General features: G+C 42.9%; 1 protein-coding gene across 9 annotated transcripts in view; it reads left to right on the forward strand.

The window, feature by feature from the left end:
• The first annotated feature begins 913 nt into the window (after window positions 1–913).
• CDK11B (cyclin dependent kinase 11B) overlaps window positions 914–18526 on the forward strand; it is a 37490-nt gene continuing 19877 nt past the window's right edge. For 6 of the 9 annotated variants that reach the window (XM_058304652.2, XM_058304657.2, XM_058304653.2 and 3 more), the window contains exons 1-3: window positions 914–1038; window positions 2484–2607; window positions 3415–3530. In XM_058304652.2, coding sequence (XP_058160635.1) covers window positions 965–1038; window positions 2484–2607; window positions 3415–3530 — 314 coding nt within the window. In that variant the 5' untranslated portion in view covers window positions 914–964. Of the gene's footprint in view, window positions 1039–1160; window positions 1421–2483; window positions 2608–2679; window positions 2727–3414; window positions 3531–18526 lie in introns of those variants that run through there. The other 3 variants (XM_058304655.2, XM_071217829.1, XM_058304659.2) reach the window with 3 other exon arrangements.

The raw sequence follows: 18526 nt of genomic DNA on the forward strand, positions 1-18526 counted from the left end.
TTAGAGCTTGGAGAGGCAAAGTGAACATTTTGTTCAGGTAGAAAGCATACACCACTTGGTAGTCTTCTGCACTAATTTCCTGTCAGATTCTTCTGCGTTGTCCATTCATTTCAGGCCCAGCAAATGTGGACAAACGTTCACCTCCCAGTTTCTTCTCCCCAGATTCAGGATGTTCGACTGTCACTTTTCTGTGACTATTTAAAACGAAAAAGGTGCACAGAAGAAAGTGAATTACGGGTGGGGGATTATTCATTATACATAGTCTCTCCTCCAAAGTTCTGACTCAGCAGGTTTGGAGTGGGGCCTTGGGATTGGAGTCCTTAAAACCTTCCAGGTGCTACTCCCCAAGTGGAAGGAGCAGCTAGTTTTGGGAACTACCGCCTTGATGTACGTTTTTAAATCATATTTGTAAAAATTCTACCTGTGTAAAGTAAAAGCAAAATCCTGACTTTAGTAGGCGAGTCTTTCTTCTTTCCTAAACTGAAAATTCAGTTACACTGGAGCGGCCTGCGGGGGCGGGAGCTTTCCAGACGAGCTCGTGGCTTTCTGGGTTGCTCTGGGGCACAGATCGGGAGCAACGATCGACTGGGCGACAGCTGGGCGAGCGCGGCGAGTTCGCCCCCTCGGCACGCGGGAGAGCTGTGCGGCGGACCCGAGCTCCGGAGCCCTCCGGCGCGCCGATGGGCCGAGGGCTCGAGGGCGGACGTGCGGCCTGGAGGACGAGAAGGACGGACACGGCCCTGGCTCGACGCAGAAGGCGACAGCAAGCGGCTCCTGCCGCGCGAGGGCCAAGCACGGAGGACAGCGCCCCGCGCACGACTCGCTCCGCCCCACTCGCGGCCCGCCCCTCGCGGCCCCTCGCGGCCCCAACCACAGCCGAAGAAGGAAGTGACGCACGGGGAGTGCGCCGGAAGCGCTTACGCTCTGACCGGGGCGTCACCAGTCCGCGGCGACGCAGGAAGTGATGACGCTTCTGGCGCGCGCCGGGCGCAATTTCTTTTCAGGCTCAGGGACCGGCGGCGGCGGCGGCGGCGCAGGGTGAGTGGCGGTGGGGCGGGTCGGACGTGGGGGCGCGGCCGCCGCACCCCGAGGCCTCGGGTCCGAACGGGGTTCAGAGCGGGAGTGATCTGGAGTGGGCACAACCCTGTTCTTCCGTCCAGTCTTTCCCGCGCGGGGCTTGGGGCTGAGGAGGCGGCGGGCCCAGACGCTCCCGGAGCCAGTCCCTACCGGGCCCAATCTAAGGTCTACGTGGCTGAACACCAAAAACTAGAAGCCCTTTGCCCAGGGCAGCTGGCCTTGTCGGGAAACGCACCCTCTCTCCGAAGATCTCCCACTTGCGAAGATCCTCCACCCCCTGGGCTCCTGTTTCCTCTGAGGTTGCTGCTGTCAAGTGGACCAGTGGCTTCATTTAGCCGAAAAGGTCTTTCTTTTTCTTTTTTTTTTTCTCTTATGAGGTACGGGGACCGCGGATTGAACCCGGGACCTCGTATGTGGGAAGCTGGCGCTCAACCACTCAGCCACATTGGCTTCCCTGAGTGGGTTATTTCGTTTTTTGTTTTGTTTTTTTTTTTTGTTTGGTTTTAGGAGGCACCGGGAATTGAACCCGGGACTTCACATCCCATGTGGGAGACAGGCGCTCAACCACTTGAGCTACATCCGCTTCTTGAAAGGTCTTTCTAATAAATTATTTTGGCAATGAAAGCGGTGTTTTATGAGGATTAGGTATTGAGCTAAGAGCTTTATGTGGATTACCTAATTCTCAGGCATCACTATTAGGTAGGTACTGTTATTGTCATTTTACAAAATGGTAAATTGAGGTTGTGTGTCTTGACCCAGTCAGTTCAGGAAGGACAGAAAAGAGATTTGAAGATTTGTTTATTTATTTATTTCTCTCTCCTCCCCCCACCCCCCCCACCCACCACCCACCACCCACCACCCCCCACCCACCACCCCAGTTGTCTGCTCTCTGTGTCTATTTGCTGCGTTTTCTTTGTCCGCATCGGTTGTTGTCAGTGGCTCGGGAATCTGTGTTTCTTTTTGTTGTGTCATCTTGTTGTGTCAGCTCTCCGTGTGTGTGGCACTACTCCTGGGCAGACTGCACTTTCGCACTGGGCGGCTCTCCTTACGGGGCGCACTCCTTGCCCGTGGGGCTCCCCTACGCGGGGGACACCCCTGCGTGGCAGGGCACTCCTTGCGCGCATCAGCACTGTGCATGGGCCAGCTCCACACGGGTCAAGGAGGCCTGGGATTTGAACCACGGACCTCCCATGTGGTAGACGGACGCCCTAACCACTGGGCCAAGTCCACAGCCCCAGAAAAGATATTTGAATCCATGCTTTCATTCTTCAGAACCAGTCTCTTCTAATCAGGATTCAGACAGAAGCACTCAAAAGTGGCTAGGTTTAAGCATTCAGAATTAACCCAGCACGGAAACATAGCTTGCTGTGTCCTAATATTGCTTGAATTGTTTTCCTTTTTTGCAGTGTTTTAACTCAAATGGGTGATGAAAAGGACTCTTGGAAAGTGAAAACTTTAGATGAAATTCTCCAGGAAAAGAAACGAAGGAAAGAACAAGAGGAGAAAGCAGAGATAAAACGCTTAAAAAATGTAAGCTATGTTATTTAAGTAAGTGGTTTTCTTAAAGGAGATTAAATGTCTTTGCCCTCATTTTTCCATTAGAACAACGCTTCTTCGGTGAAGTTCTTTTGTACTTCCAAATGTCCCAGGTGAGCCCAAAATCTATTCTAAAAGTTAACAAAAACATTCAAATGCCTAGTTTACTTTGAAGTCATATTGATAACACACTAAAGCTGTATCTAGATGAGATTATCTACATGGGGAAATATTTTGAACTTAAAATCATTAGTGCAATTTAACTAATTTTCCTCATTTTTAATATGTTCATAATGCCATTTTTCAAGTATTTTTAATATAATGGAAAGTTGCCTCAAAATTAACATTAATGTTTTAAGTCTTGTTTTGGTTTGAATAATAACATACTTAAGAAAGCATTACAGTCATTTGATATGAGGTATTGAAAAAAGTACTTCTTTTGATGAGATTTACAACAGATCGTCTTGAGGTATTTTTGAGTACTATATAATGTATTGCAAAATACTTGGTTTTTAAAATATGCTTTAAGGCACAATTTTAACTCATATAAGCAACTAACACAATTAGCATAGTCTGATGTCACTTGTTTTGCTGGTTTTCAGTTTCTAATCTCAGGTTTTGTTTGCAGAGTTGTGATTTTAGTGTCAGTGGATTTGAACAAAATTTTTAAAAATATTTGTATCACATTGGTCTATTCAAAATGTACGTGAAGTTTTGTTTTTGGATGTTGGTAAGGCTTGGTTGATTATCATTAAAAATAAGCATACCCATGAGGAAAATGACTTTCTCTTTGTTTCCTAGTCTGATGACCGGGATTCCAAGCGGGATTCCCTTGAAGAGGGGGAGCTGAGAGATCACCGCATGGAGATAACAATCAGGAACTCACCTTACAGGAGAGAGGATTCCATGGAAGACAGGTGAGAGGCAGCATGAGCCACAAGTACCTCTCTGTTAGTCTTGGCTGGTCTTTCTCACTGTTACCTTGAAAAAGCTTGTATTTGTGACTTCAGGTGTATATCATGATTGAAATGGACTCATAAATGGTGTCATCTCTTACCTCACCCCCTTACATTAAAAGTCATGATTATTCCATAATTGAGTCAGCACCGTTTACGTAAGCATATTAAATACGTTTGATGTATGTTGCAATGATTAATAACATTTCTGTCTAAAATTTTGTACAAATAAACCAGAGTAGAACACCGAAAGATACCCTGAGCAAGTCTCTCTAGCAGAGATGTTCATACCAAGGTGTGCACGTTCTGACATATCTTCCCGTGCTTCAGTATCACCTCATTTCTTTCCTTCTCTCATCCTTGTCAAATTATGAGAGGTGATACAAACAGAAATGAGGGTAGAATGACTGTCCCCTAAAGCCTATTGTGTTAGTTCTCCCAAGATTTTGGTAAAGTAGAATCAGTTCAATATATATTATTAAATGGACTTTTTTTTTTTTTTTAATTCATTTATTTATTTCTCTCTCCCCCCCCAGGGGTCTGTTCTCTGTGTCTGTTTGCTGCGTGTTCTTCTTTGGTTGTCAGCTGCATGGGAATCTGTGTTTCTTTTTGTTGCGTCATCTTGTGTTAGCTCTCCGTGTGTGCAGCGTCATTCTTGGGCAGGCTGCACTTTTCTTTCGCGATGGGTGGTTCTCCTTACAAGGCGCACTCCTTGCGCAGGGGGCTCCCCTATGCAGGGAACACCCCTGCGTGGCACGGCACTCCTTGCGCGCATCAGCACTGTGCATGGGCCAGCTCCACATGGGTCAAGGAGGCCCGCGGTTTGAACTGTGGACCTCCCATGTGGTAGACAGACGCCCTAACCACTGGGCCAAGTCGGCTTCCCTTAAATGGACTTTTGAGATTACTAAGGTTGGTAAAATTGCAGAGTGTCTTTTTTTTTTTTTAAGGTTTATTTATCCCTCCCCTCATTGTTTGCTCTCTGTGTCCACTCACTATGTCTTCTTCTGTGTCCACTTGTATTCTCATCAGACGGCACTGGGGATCTATGTCTCTTTTTGTTCCATCATCTTGCTGCATCAGCTCTCCATGTGTGTGGCACCACTCCTGGTCGGGTTGTGGTTTCATGCGGGGTGGCTCTCCCTGAGCAGGGGCCACTCCTTGCACAGGGGGCACCCTTACATGGGGGCATCCCTGCATGGGCCAGCACTCCTTGCACAAGCAGCACTGCACATGGGCCAGCTCACTACATGAGCCAGGAGGCCCTGAGTATCGAACCCTTGGACCTCCTGTATGGTAGGCAGATACTCTTTTGAGCCACATCTGCTTCCCTGCAGAATGTTTTTTAAACACCTTTATTGAGGTATATAATTGGCACTCCATAAATTGCATATATTTGAAGTATACAATTGGATGCAGATTCTCATGGAACCATCACTATCAACATAATGAATTGGGTAGCAGATGTAGCTCAAGTAGTTGAGCACCTGCTTCCCATTTACAAGGTCCTGGATTCAATCTCTGGTACCTTCTAAAAAATTTTAAAAATTTTAAAAAAGATAATGAACATACCCATTGCCCCCAAAAATTTCCTCAGAGAGGCAGTTTTTTTCTATACACCACTATATTAGTCAGCCAAAGGGGTGCTGATGCAAAATACCAGAAATTGGTTGGTTTTTATAAAGGGTCTTTATTTGGGGTAGGAGCTTGCAGACACCAGGCCATAAGGCATAAGTTACTTCCCTCACCAAAGTCTATTTGGAGCAAGATGGCTGCCGACGTCTGCAAGAGCTCAGGCTTCCTGGGTTCCTATGTTCCTGGGGCTTGCTTTACTCTGGCTTCAAGGTTCCTTCCTGGCACTGGCTTCTCTTTCCTCTGCATGCTGATTTCCCAGGGCTCCAGTTTAAGTTTTTAACATCAAACTCCAAACTCAAAACTCCAGCCTTAAAAACCCTCAACTCTATTCTTCGCCATGCCTTTTATCTGTGAGTCCCCACCCACCAAGAAGTGGGGACTCCATGCCCTAATCATAACTCAATCATGTCCAGGTACAGATCAGATTACAAACATAATCCAGTATTTCTTTTTGGAATTCATCAATTAATCAAACTGCTACAATCACATGTTACTTTTAATTTTATCTCCATCTGTATTTAATATGCACTTTTTAAAAAAAGATTATTTATTTCTTTCCCCTCCCCCACCCAGTTGTCTTCTCCTGTGTCCATTTTGCCGGGTGTTCTTATTTTGTCCGCTTCTATTGTTGTCAGTGGCATGGGAATCTGTCTGTCTTTTTGTTGTATCATCTTGCTGTGTCAGCTCTCCATGTGTGCTGCGCCATTCTTGGGCAAGCTGCGCTTTCTTTCACGCTGGGTGGCTCCCCTTGCGGGGCGCACTCCTTGCGTGTGGGGCTCCCCTACGCGGAAGACACCCCTGCGTGGCAGGGCACTCCTTGTGCGCATCAGCACTGCGCATGGGCCAGCTCCACACGGGTCAAGGAGGCCCGGGGTTTGAACCGCGGACCTCCCATGTGGTAGATGGACGCCCTCCACTAGGCCAAGTCCGCCTCTCTTTAAAAAGCACTTTTAACAGAAGTTTTGAAATTACAAAGCGATCATACATGTGTGTAGAATTCCCATGCACCACCCCTTTACCAACACACCACACCATTGTGGTACATTTGTTGCAGATTACAAAATAATATCATCAGACTGTGACTACTAACTATGGTCCATAGCATACATTTGGCATATTTTTTCCATATTCCATTATTATTATTTTTTAATAAATTTTGATACATATTAATAAAGCATAGAATTCATCCAAAGTGTATAATCACATAGTTGTGCATGCATCACTTCAATAATTATTAGAGCATTTTCATTATTTCGGTAATAATGATAAGAAACAAACAAAATTTTTCACCTCTCAATCTTTTTATTTCCCCTGCTGTACATAGCTACTGTTTCTGGCTGTTTTTGCACAATTATTTATTAAGCCATTTTATTGAGATATATTCACATACCGTATGATCTGTCCAAAGTATATAATCAGTGCCTTTTAATATAATCACAATGGTGTGCATTTATCACCACAAAAAAGTTTTAGAACCATCTCATTACTCAAAAAAGAAAAACTCCATACTACTTAGCATGCCTTCCCTGTCCTACATAACCACTAATTTAATTTCATCTTTCTAAATTGATTTGTATTTGCATTTTCTATAAATGGAATCATATAGTATATTACTCAATACATTTTAAATCATAGTAACACAGTCATACAGTATTTGTCCTTTTGTGTCTGGCTTGCTTCACTCAATGTCCTTCAGGTTCATTCATATTGTCATATGCTCTCTGACTTCATTTCTTCTTACCGCTGCTTAATATTCCATCATGTGAATACACCAATTTATCCGTTTATTGGTTGATGGACACTGGGTTGTTTCCAGCTTATGGCGATTGTGAATAACACCGCTGTGAACATCCGTGTGCGGATGTCCCTGCTCTCAGTTCTTCTGGGTATATGCCCAGTAGTAATATTGCAGGGTCACATGACAAATCTATATTCAGCTTCTTTAGGAATTGCCAAACAGTCCTCCACAGTGGCTCTACCATTCTTCATTTCCACCAACAGTCAATAAGTGTTCCTACTCTCTCCACATCCTTTCCAACACTTGTAGTTCTCTGTCTTTTTAATAGTGGCCATTCTGATAGGTTTGAAATCACATCTCATTGTAGTTTTGATTTACATTTCTATAATCATTAGTAATGTTGAACATTTTTTGTGTTTTTTTGCCATTTGTATTTCTTTTTTGTATAAATGTCTGTTCAAGTCTGATGCCCATTTTTTAATTGGGTCATTTGTCTTTTTATTGTTGAGTTTTAAAATCTCATTATATATCATGGATATTAATTAAACTTTATTGGACATGTGATTTCCAAACATTTTCTCCCATTGACTTGGCTCGGTTTACCCTTTTGACAAAGTCCTGTGAAGTGCAAAAGTGTTTAATTTTGAGGAGGTCCCATTTATCTACTCTTTTCTTGCACATGCTTTGGGAGTAAAGTCCAAGAAACCACCACCTACCACAAGGTCTTGATATTTCTCTACATTTTATTCTAGTAGTTTCATGATCCTGGTTTTTATATTTAGATCATTGATCGGTTTTGAGTTGATTCTTGTATAAGGAATGAGATAGGACCCTCTTTCTTTCTTTTGGCTATAGATATCCATTTCTCCCAGCACTATTTGTTGAAGAGACTGTTTCATCCCATTAACATGGACTTTGTAGGTTTCTCAAAATCCAGTTGGCTGTAGAGAGGAGGGTTTATTTTTTGACTCTCAGTTCCATTCCACTGATAGATTTGTCTGTCTTTATGCCAGTACCATACTGTTTTGTTGTTGTTGTTGTTGTTGTTTTTGTCTCATTTCCAACCCCCCTGCCAATGGCTCCCTTGTCTACTCATTTTTGCTTGTTGTTTGTACTCATTGTCTGCCCCTCATTTGTTTGTATTTAGGGGGCATCAGGAACTGAACCCAGGACCTCCAGTTGGGAGGCGGGCGTTCAACTGCTTGAGCCACATCCGCTCCCCCATCATGCTGTTTTGACCACTGTAGCTTTGTAATATGTTTCAAGGTCAGGCAGTGAAATTCCTCCCGTGTCACTCTTCTTTTTCAGAAAGCTTTTGTCTATTCAGGTGCACTTTCCCTTCCAAAGAAATTTGGTAACTGCCTTCTCTGTAAAGTAGGCTGTTGGAATTTTGATTGGTATTGCATTGAATCTATAAATCAGTTTGGGTAGGATTGACATCTTCACAATATTTTGTCTTCTGATCCATGAACACAGGTGTCTTTCCATTTGTTAAGGTCCTCATTGATGTCTTTTAGCGTTGTTTTGTAGTTTTCTGCATATAAGTACTGTACTTCTTTGGTTAAATTGATTCCTAGGTATTTGAGTCTTTCTGTTGGTATTATAAAAGGAATTTCCCCCCTGATTTCCTCCTCAGATTGTTCAGTACTAGTGTACAAAAATATTACTGATTTTTGCATGTTGATCTTTTATCCTGCGATTTTGCTGAACTCATTTATTAGCTGAAGTAGCTTGGTTGTAGACATTTCAGAATTTTCTATATATAGGATCATATTATCCACAAATAGAGTTTTATTTCCTCTTTTCTTATTTGGATGCCTTTAATTTTTTTTTTCCCTTGTTTAATTGCCCTAAATAGAACTTCTAGTACAATGTTGAAAGCAGTGGTGACAGTGGGCATCCTTAGAGGGAAAGCTTTCGGTCTTTCCCCATGGAATTCGATGTTGGCTGTAGGTTTTTCATATATGCCTTTTATCACACTGTGGAATTTTCCTTCTACTCTTGTATTTCCTTTTTTTTTTTTAAGGTGTATTTTTTATTTCTCTTCCCTTCCCTTCCCTCCCTCACCAGTTGTCTGCTCTCTGTGTCCATTCGCTGTGTATTCTTCTGTGACCACTTCTGTCCTCATCAGCGGCACCAGGAATCTGTGTTTCTTTTTTTTGTTGTGTCATCTTGTTGTGTCAGCTCTCCGTGTGTGTGGTGCCATTCTTGGGCTGTCTGCACTTTCTTCCGCGCTGGGCGGCTCTCCTTACAGGGCACACTCCTTGCGCGTGGAGCTCCCCTCTGCAGCGGACACCCCTGTGCGGCACAGCACTCCCTGCGTACATCAGCACTGTGCGTGGGCCAGCTCCACACCAGTCAGAGAGGCCCAGGGTTTGAACCGCAGACCTCCCATGTGGTAGGCGGATGCTCTGTCCATTAGGCCAAGTCCACTTCCTATACTCCTGTATTTTGAAGAGTTATGGTAGACTGGAGCCCAACTAATTGAGCCACAGCCACTTTCCCCTCTTACCCTTTCCCCTCTTACCCTTTTTTTTTCTGGGGTCAGTTGTAACTTTCCCCTTTCCACTTCGATTGTATTTATTTGCATCTTCTCTCTTTTTTTCTTTGTTAGTCTACTAGGGGTTTGCCAATTTTATTGATCGTCTCAAACAAGCAGCTTATGGTTTTGTTGATTTTTCTCTCTTTTTTTTGTTCTCTATTTAGTTTATTTCTGCTCTAATCTTTATTATTTTTTTCCTCCTGCTTGCTTTGGTATTTGTTTCCAGTTCTTTTTCTAGTTTTTCCAGTTCAGCTAAATCTTTGATTTTAGCTCTTTCTTCTATTTTAATATAGGTGTTTTTAGGGTTATAAATTTCCCTCAAGACTGCCTTCACTGTATACCACAACTTTTGATCAGTTGTGTTCTCATTTTCATTTGTCTCAATATATTTGCTGATTTCATTTGCAATTTCTTCTTTGACCCACTGATTATTTAGGAGTGTGTCATTTAGCTTCTACACATTTGCCAATTTACTTCTTTCCTGTTTGTTACTGATTTCCAGTTTTATTCTGTTATGATCTGAGAAGGTATTTGGTATAACTTCAGTCTTTTTATATTTATTGAGAGCTGCATTGTGCCCTAACTTGTGGTCTATCCTGGAGAAAAATCCATGGGCACTTGAGAAGAATGTATAACTACTGAATTTGAATGCAACATTCTATATATGTGTTAGATCTAACTTGTTTATCATATTGTTCAAGTTCTCTGTTTCCTTGTTGGTCTTCTGTCTAGTTGTTCTGGCTAATGATGTGGGTGGAGTATTGAAGTCTCCAGTGATTATTGTAGGGATGTCTATTTCTCCCTTCGCTTTTCCCAGAGTTTGCCTCATGTATTTTTATGCATCTTGGCAAGGTACATAGATATTTATGACTGTTATATCTTCCTGATGGATTGTCCCTTTATTAATATGTAATGGTCTTTTGTATCTCATAACTTTTTTGTATTTAAGTCTTTTTTCTGTTAGTAGTATAGCTACCCCTTTTCTTTTTTGGTTACTATTTGCTTGTATCTTTTTCCAACCTTGTGCTTTCAGCTGTTTTGTATCCCTGGATCTAAAGTGAGGTTTTTGTTTGTTTTGTTTTTTAATTTTTTAAATATTTATTTTATTTACCACCACCCCCACCCCCCACCCCCATTGTCTGCTCTCTGTGTCCATTCACTATGTGTTCTTCTGCATCTGCTTGAATTATCAGGTGGCACTGGGAAACTGTATCTCTTTTTTTGTTGCATCATCTTGCTGGGTCAGCTCTCTGTGTGTGCGGCACCACTCCTGGGCAGGCTGCGCTTTTTTCACACAGGGCAGCTCTCCTTGCAGGGTGCACTCCTTGCACATGGACAACCCTATGCAGGGGCGCCCCCTGGCACTCCTTGCTCATGGCAGCACTGCGCATGGGTCGGCTCACCACACAGATCAGGAGGCCCTGGGGATCAAACCCTGGGCCCTCTATATGGTAGGCGGATGCTCTATCAGTTGAGCCACATCCACTTCCCAAAAGTGAGTTTTTTGTAAACAGCATATGGATGGCTTTATGTTTTTTTATCCATTCCGTTAGTTTGTATCTTTTGATTGGGGAGTTTCATCTATTCACATTCAACGATATTACTGTAAATGCATTATTTACTTGTGCCATTTTATTCTTTGGTTTTCATATGTCATATCTTATTATCTTGTTTTTCTGTTTTTTTACTCTTTTAATTATCCTTTCTGCTATTCTTTCTTCTGTACTCTCCTCCAAGCCTCTCTCTCTCTTGCTTTTTCTTTCAGGCTCTAAAGCTTCCTTTAATATTTCCTGCAAAGGTGGATTCTTTTTTACAAACTTTTCTTAGTTTCTGTTTGTTTGTGAATACCATATGAAGGCCAATTTTGCTGGATAAAGAATTCTCAGCTGGCATTCCTCTTTCAGTATCCTAATTATATCATACCTCTGTTTTCTCGCCTCCATGGTTTCTGAAGAGAAATCTGTGCTAGGTCTAACTGGGTGTCCCTGGTATTTGATGGATTGCTTCTCCCTTGTTGTTCTCAGAATTTTTTCTTTATCTCTAACTTTGACATTCTGAGTAGTATGTCTTAGAGTAGGTCTGTTCATAATTTATTCTGATTGGGTACACTGTGCTTCTTTGACATGTAAATTCATTCTTTCATGAGAGTTGGGAAATTTTCAGCTGTTATTTCCTCACATACTCTTTCTGCTCTTCTTCCCTTCTTTTCTCCTTCTGGAACTCCCATGACATGTGTGTCTTTGCATTTTGTCATTCAATCCCGGAGCCCCTGCTCAATTTTTTCCATTCTTTTCTCTCTGTAATTTCAGCTGCTCTGGTATCACTTGTTCTTTCTTCTATCATTTCAACTCTGCTGCTATATGCCTCTAATGTGTGGGGGGTTTTTTAAATTAATTTATTGAAGTATATCATACATAAACATACATAGTAAGTGTATAATAATAGTTGTGAACTTACAAAACAAACATATATAACATCACACAGAATTCTCATAACTCACCCTACCACTAATAACTTGCATTATTGTTAAACCTTTTTAACAAATGATTAGAGTATTGTCAAAATATTACTAGTAACCAAAGTACTTTCCCCCTAACCAACCCTATTATTATTATCTTTATATAATTTATATATGAACATACATAAACAATTAAGTGTATAGTAAAAGTTGTGAACTTACAAAGCAAATCTGCATAACATCATACCGGGGTCGCATATATCAACCCTCCAACACTTTGCATTGCCATGAGACATTTGTTACAAATTATGAAAGAATATTGTTAAATTCTTACTACTAATCATGGTCTTTTTCTTACATTGATGTGTTTCCCCCCAACCTACCCTATTATTATTTTTTTAATGTTTTTTATGACAGAAGTTGTAAACTTATAAAATAATCATGTTCATGTGCAGAATTACCAGACAACACCCTTCTATCAACACACCACACTGTGGTGAAACATTTGCTACAGATAAGATAATATCATCTGATTGTTACCTTGTCCATAGTGTACATTTGGCTCATATTTTCCATACTGCCTCATTATCAACACAACGCATCTTTAGCATAGATGCAAGAATGTTATTACTGCTAACCACAGTCCATAGGTCACTCCAGCTGTATTTTTCCCATGCTTCTCCACATTCCCAACACCCTGCACTAGTGATGTACATTTGCTTTAGCTCACAAAGGACACTTGCATCTGTACCGTCGACCACAATTCTCATTCACCTCTTGGTTTGCTGTGCTATCCAGTTCCTAGATTGTTCCCTGGCATTCTGTCAGTTGGCATTTATATACCTAGACTACCATTTTCAGCCACATCCCCATTTATAAACTAGCTGTTACTCACTATGTGTTACCATCCACTCTACACATTTCCACATTTTTGCACTAAAGGTAATGAAAACTTATACATACATTAAACATCAGTAGTCTGTCTCAGTCCTTCTCTTATCTCCTTTAATAATCCACCACCTACCACCAGGTCTTGAAGATATTTTCCTACAATTTCATCTACAAGTTTTATGGTTCTTTTATTTTTAGGTTTTTTTATCCATTTTGAGTTAATTTTTGGATAAGGTGTGAGATAGGGGTCCTCTTTCCTTCTTTCAGCTATAGATATCCAGTTCTTTCAGCAACATTTATTGAATGGACTGTTCTGCCTGAGCTATGTGGGTTTGACAGGCTAGTCAAAAATCACTTGACCATACATGTGAGGGTCTGTTTCTGAACCATCAGTTTGGTTCCATTGGTCTATGGGTCTGTCTTTATGCCAGTACCATGCTGCTTTTACCACTATAGCTGTGTAATATGATTTAAAGTCCAGAGATGAGGGTTCACTTTTCCTTTTTATGACGTTTCTGGCTATTCAGTACCCCTTACCCTTCCAAATAAATTTGATGATCTTGTTATCAATTTTTTTTTTTAAGCTGGTGGAATTCTTATTGGGATTGCATTGAATCTGTATATCAGTTTGAATAGAATTGACATCTTAATGCTGTTTATTCTTCCAATCCATGAGCATTCATGGAATGTTCTTCCAGTTATTTAGGCCTTTTTTGATTTCTTTTAACATTGAGTTGTGGTTTTCTGAATACAAGTACCTTACATCGTTGGTTAAGTTTATTCCTGACTATTTGAGTTTTATCCGTCATGTTTTATTTTCACCACTCTTTTGACACTTTGTTACTTTTATTGATATAATCTTCATTTCTAGTCTCTCTTCCATGACCCTCCTGTCATTTCTTTTCAGGCTCTAACACACCCTTTAGTATTTCCTGAAAATCTGGTCTCTTGCTTAGAAATTCTCTCAGTGTCTGTTTATCTGTGAATATTTTATTTTATTTTATTTTTTTTAAAGTTTTTTTTTTTTTAAGATTTTATTTATTTATTTATTTATTTATTTATTTATTTATTTATTTAATTCCCCCTCCTCCCCCAGTTGTCTGTTCTCGGTGTCTATTTTGCTGCGTCTTGTTTCTTTGTCCGCTTCTGTTGTTGTCAGCGGCAGGGGAAGTGCGGGCGGCGCCATTCCTGGGTAGGCTGCACTTTCTTTTCACGCTGGGCGGCTTTCCTCACGGGCGCACTCCTTGTGCGTGGGGCTCCCCCACGCGGGGGACACCCTTGCGTGGCGCGGCACTCCTTGCACACATCAGCACTGCGCATGGCCAGCTCCACACAGAGTCAAGGAGGCCCGGGGTTTGAACCGCGGACCTCCCATATGGTAGACGGACACCCTAACCACTGGGCCAAAGTCCGTTTCCCTATCTGTGAATATTTTAATCTCGCCCTCATTTTTGAAAGACAATCTTGCTGGATTTAAGATCCTTGGCTGGAAGTTTTTCTTTTGTAGTATCTTAAATATATCAGACCACTGTCTTCTTGCCTCCATGGTTTCTGGTGAGAAATCAGCCCTTAATCTTATTGAGTATCCCTTATATGTTATGCATTGCTTTTCTCTTGCTGTTCTCAGAATTCTCTCTTTCTCTTTGGCATTTGACTTTCTGATGAGTATATGTCTTAGAGTTGGTCAATTCAGATTTTTTTGGATGGGAGTACATTGTGCTTCTTGGACATGGATATCTATGTCCTTCAATAAAGTTGGGAAATTTTCTGCCATTATTTCTTCAAATATTCCTTCTGCTCCTTTTCCCTTCTCTTCTCCTTCTGGGACACCCATGACATGTATGTTTGCACACCTTTTGCTGTCAATTAGTTTCCTGAGACCTTGTTCAATTTTTTCCATTCTGTTCTTTATCTGCTCTTTTGTATGTTCACTTTCAGAGGCCATTTCTTCAAGCTTGCCAGTCCTTTCTTCTGCTTCCTCAAGCCTGTCATTATGATTCCAGTGTTGTTTTTATTTCATTTATTGCACCTTTCATTCCCATAAGATCTGCTGTTTTTCTGTGTATGCTTTCAAATTCTTTGTGCTCATCCAGTGTCTTCTTAATACCCTTAATCTCTGCAGCCATCTCATTCAATTTATTAAGGAGATTTGTTTGAACATCTTTGATTAGTAGTCTCAACTCCTTTCTGTCATCTGGATGTTTATCTTATGCCTTTAACTGGGTCATATCGTCCTGTTTCTTGGTGTGGGTTGTAATTCTTTGTTGGTGTCTTGGCATCTGGCTTACTAGAGTATTTATTCTGGGTGCTTTTTCTCTTTGGTTTAGGGCTTCCTGCCCTTTCTCCCTTGCTGGTTGTGCAGTCAGAGCCAAGGTTGTAATTAGTGCTATAGCTGTGGAGGCTCAAGCTGCCCTCACTGCGCCAGGGACCAATGAAGCTTCTTACAACTTTCTCCTTTGCCAGGGGTGGGGATAGAGTCACAGCTGTGTGGAATAATCCAAGTTGTGCAGGCCTAGACTGTAGTTGCCCAGAGAGACTGATGAAGCTTCACACCCCTTTCTCCCCTGCCTGGGGTGGGGATAGAGCTGCAGGTGTGGGCAGCAATCTATGTAGTGCACATCCAAGACGACCGCAGTTGCCCCAGTAGACTTCTGATTTCAGTCTGTGCCATCCAAAGATACCTGCAGCTACCTGGATAGGCTGGTGCAGGGCTCCTCAGCCTCCTCCCTGCCAGAGGCGGGCCTGAAGCCTGGTCTAGGGCTGCAGGCCGATCTAGGGGAAAGAAACCAGTTCATACCATCACTGTGATTTTTGGTCCTGGCTTCCCCTCAGACTGGGGGTGGAGTCAAAATGGCAGCTGCCAGCTTCTTTCTGATTTGGACAGATTCACACCCCAGCTCTTCCCGGGGTTATACCTTAGCCAGTCGAGTCTACCAGTCAGTAGCCGAAATCAGCAGTCAACCATCTTCTCCTCCCATTTTTGAGAAATGGAGCTTCCAATTTCAGCCACAGAATAGCTCCTGGGGCAGCTCATGCCACCAGAGTAGTGCAATCACCAGCCTCGGTAATTTCCTGGAGAGGCTGGCACAGGTTCCCCAAGCTCCCTCTTAGCTGGAGGAGGGCCTGAAGCCTAGAATAGAGCTGCAATCTGACCTGGATGGAAAGAAACCAGTCCCTACAAGCACTGTGGTTTTCTGCCCGACCCGCTTCCCCTTGTGCCAGGCACGGAGTTAAGATGACAGCTCCCAGCCTCTTTGACGTGGACAGGCTCAAACTTAAGCTGTTCTCAGGATTATACTTCAGCCCACTGAATTTACTTATCAGTAGCTCAAGTTGGTGCCCAACCATCTCTTCCTCCCTGGTTTTTGGGAAGTGTAGCTTCCATTCCAGCCGCGGAACATCTCCCAAGGTGACTTGTGCCTCCAGTGGAGGATGGACACTGACCTCCAGGGCGTGGAGCCTCTACTTAGGAGTCTTCTCTGCAGATGGGCAGCCTCCTCCTTCCATTTCTTTAGGGATGTGGCAAGATGCCCTTCTGGTCTCCTGGGGCCCCCAGACAGGTGGTTCAGCAGCTCCAGAGAGCGCTGGGTGTTTACTAACTGCCCTGCAGCGGGAGCTGACTCTAGCAGCTCCCTACTCCACCACCATCTTGCTGGTTATCTTCTAATGTGTTTTTTATCTCACCTGTCGTGTCTTTCATTCCCATGAGCTCTGTTACTTTTCTATTCAGGTTTTCAAATTATTCTTTGTGCTTGCTCAACATCTTCTTAATGTCATTTATCCCTTGAGCCCATATTGTCTTTTAGCTCTTTAATTTGGTTTTGGAAATTTGTTGTATCTTGGTAATTAGTTCTCTCAAATCCTGCGTCTCTTCTGGGGCTTTGATATATACCTTCTTGGCCATTTCTTCCATTTTCTTACTATTACTTGTAATTTTTTTCTTGTTGATGTCTAGATATCCGATTAGGATGGTAGTTTACTCAGATCCTCAATTTCTCTCTTTCATAGGGATTTAGTGGCAGGAGGCTATGTGTGGCTGCTCCTCTTTGATTCTTGGTTCAACCTGGGTCTTTAGGATTGTCCTGCTGGTTGCTCAAAACTGGGCTCTAACCTAGTAATGAGTTGCAGACCCGCTTCCCAGGGCCTTGGGTAAGGAGGCTATCAAGGCCGGAAAAAGCCTGTTCTGCTCATTTTTAATTTTCTCACGTGCACTTCCATGGTCTACCAGCAGGTGGCGATCTTCAACAGCCGTCTCTGTTGAATGCTTGGTCAGAGTGTATTTGCCGCAGCAGGGACCACTTGATAGAGCTTCCTGGAGGCTAAGAGCCTTGTGATTCAAATTTTCTCAGAGGCCATTTTCCAGCCTACACCGGCAGCCCCCTTCCTTTTGCCCGGTAGGAAATCATTCCACCCGCCTCTGTCCTCAACAGTCAGTCCCATTTGATAGAGGGAGATGGTGTCCAGTCTCTTCAGCCCTGGCCAGCTCCAAGGCAAACAGTGGCACGTCCCACCCATCCTGGACAGGCTCCTGGGACACAGCAGGCCAAATCTGTGGGTCAAAAACTGAGTCACCTTTAGGCTGTGTCCCTCTCTCTCCCCTTTCCTGGAAGGTGGGTCCCTGGTCTCCCCTTTGTCTATAGCCACCTGCACTGAAGCCTGAGAATTCAGAAGCGTCTGTAGTATAGGATTCCAGCAGTAGCAGCTGCCATTTTTAACCCACAGTTTGGCCATCGTGATTCTTTTCCTTTGTCCCTCTCTCCTCTAGGTAGTGTCCAGCCTTCCTCTGGTGTCCTGAACCCTAGAAGAGTTGTTTCCAAGCCATTTCTGCCTGTCTTCTAGGTATTTTTCTGGGAGAGAATAGAGTCCTATGTCTTTCCAGTCCACCATCTTCCAGAAGTCCCCATTACCCTGTTATTAACACAGTGCATCTTTGCATTGATACAGTATTGCTGTTGACTGCAGTCCATAGGTTACATTAGTTGTATTTTTCCCATGCTTCTCCACGTTCCCACCATCCTAGAATAGTGACCTATATCCTTTCTAGTCCACAGAAGGACAGTCTTGCATTTCCACTATTAACCACTATTCTCATCCACCTCTGGGTTCACTGTGTTATTCATTCCGTAGATTATCTTGTAGCTTTCTTTCAGTTGACATTTGTATCCCTCAACTACCCTTTTCAGCTATAATCCCATTTATTTATTTATTTTTAAGTCCTATTCATTGATATGTCTTTTTTAAGATTTATTTATTTCTTTCCCCTCCCCAACCCCCCCCCCCCATTGTCTGCTCTCTGTGTCCATTCACTGTGTGTTCTTCTGCATCTGCTTGCATTCTTGGTGGCACCAGAAAATTGCGTCTCTTTTTGTTGCGTCATCTTGCTGCATCAGCTCTTAATGTGTGCATGCGGCACTACTCCTGGGCTGACTGCACTTTTTTTTTCACACCGGGTGGCTCTCCTTGCAGGGTGCACTCCTTGCATGTGGGGCTCCCCTATGCGGGGGCGCCCCTGCGTGTCACAGCACTCCTTGCGTGCGGCAGCACTGCATATGGGCCAACTTACCACAAGGGTCAGGAGGCCTTGGGTATCGAACCTTAGACCCTCCATATGATAGACGGATGCTCTATCAGTTTAGCCTTGTCTGCTTCCCTATAATCCCATATATAAACCAGTTGCTACTCACTATAATATG

This window comes from Dasypus novemcinctus, chromosome 9 (assembly GCF_030445035.2).
Source record: "Dasypus novemcinctus isolate mDasNov1 chromosome 9, mDasNov1.1.hap2, whole genome shotgun sequence".
NCBI lineage: Eukaryota > Metazoa > Chordata > Mammalia > Cingulata > Dasypodidae > Dasypus > Dasypus novemcinctus.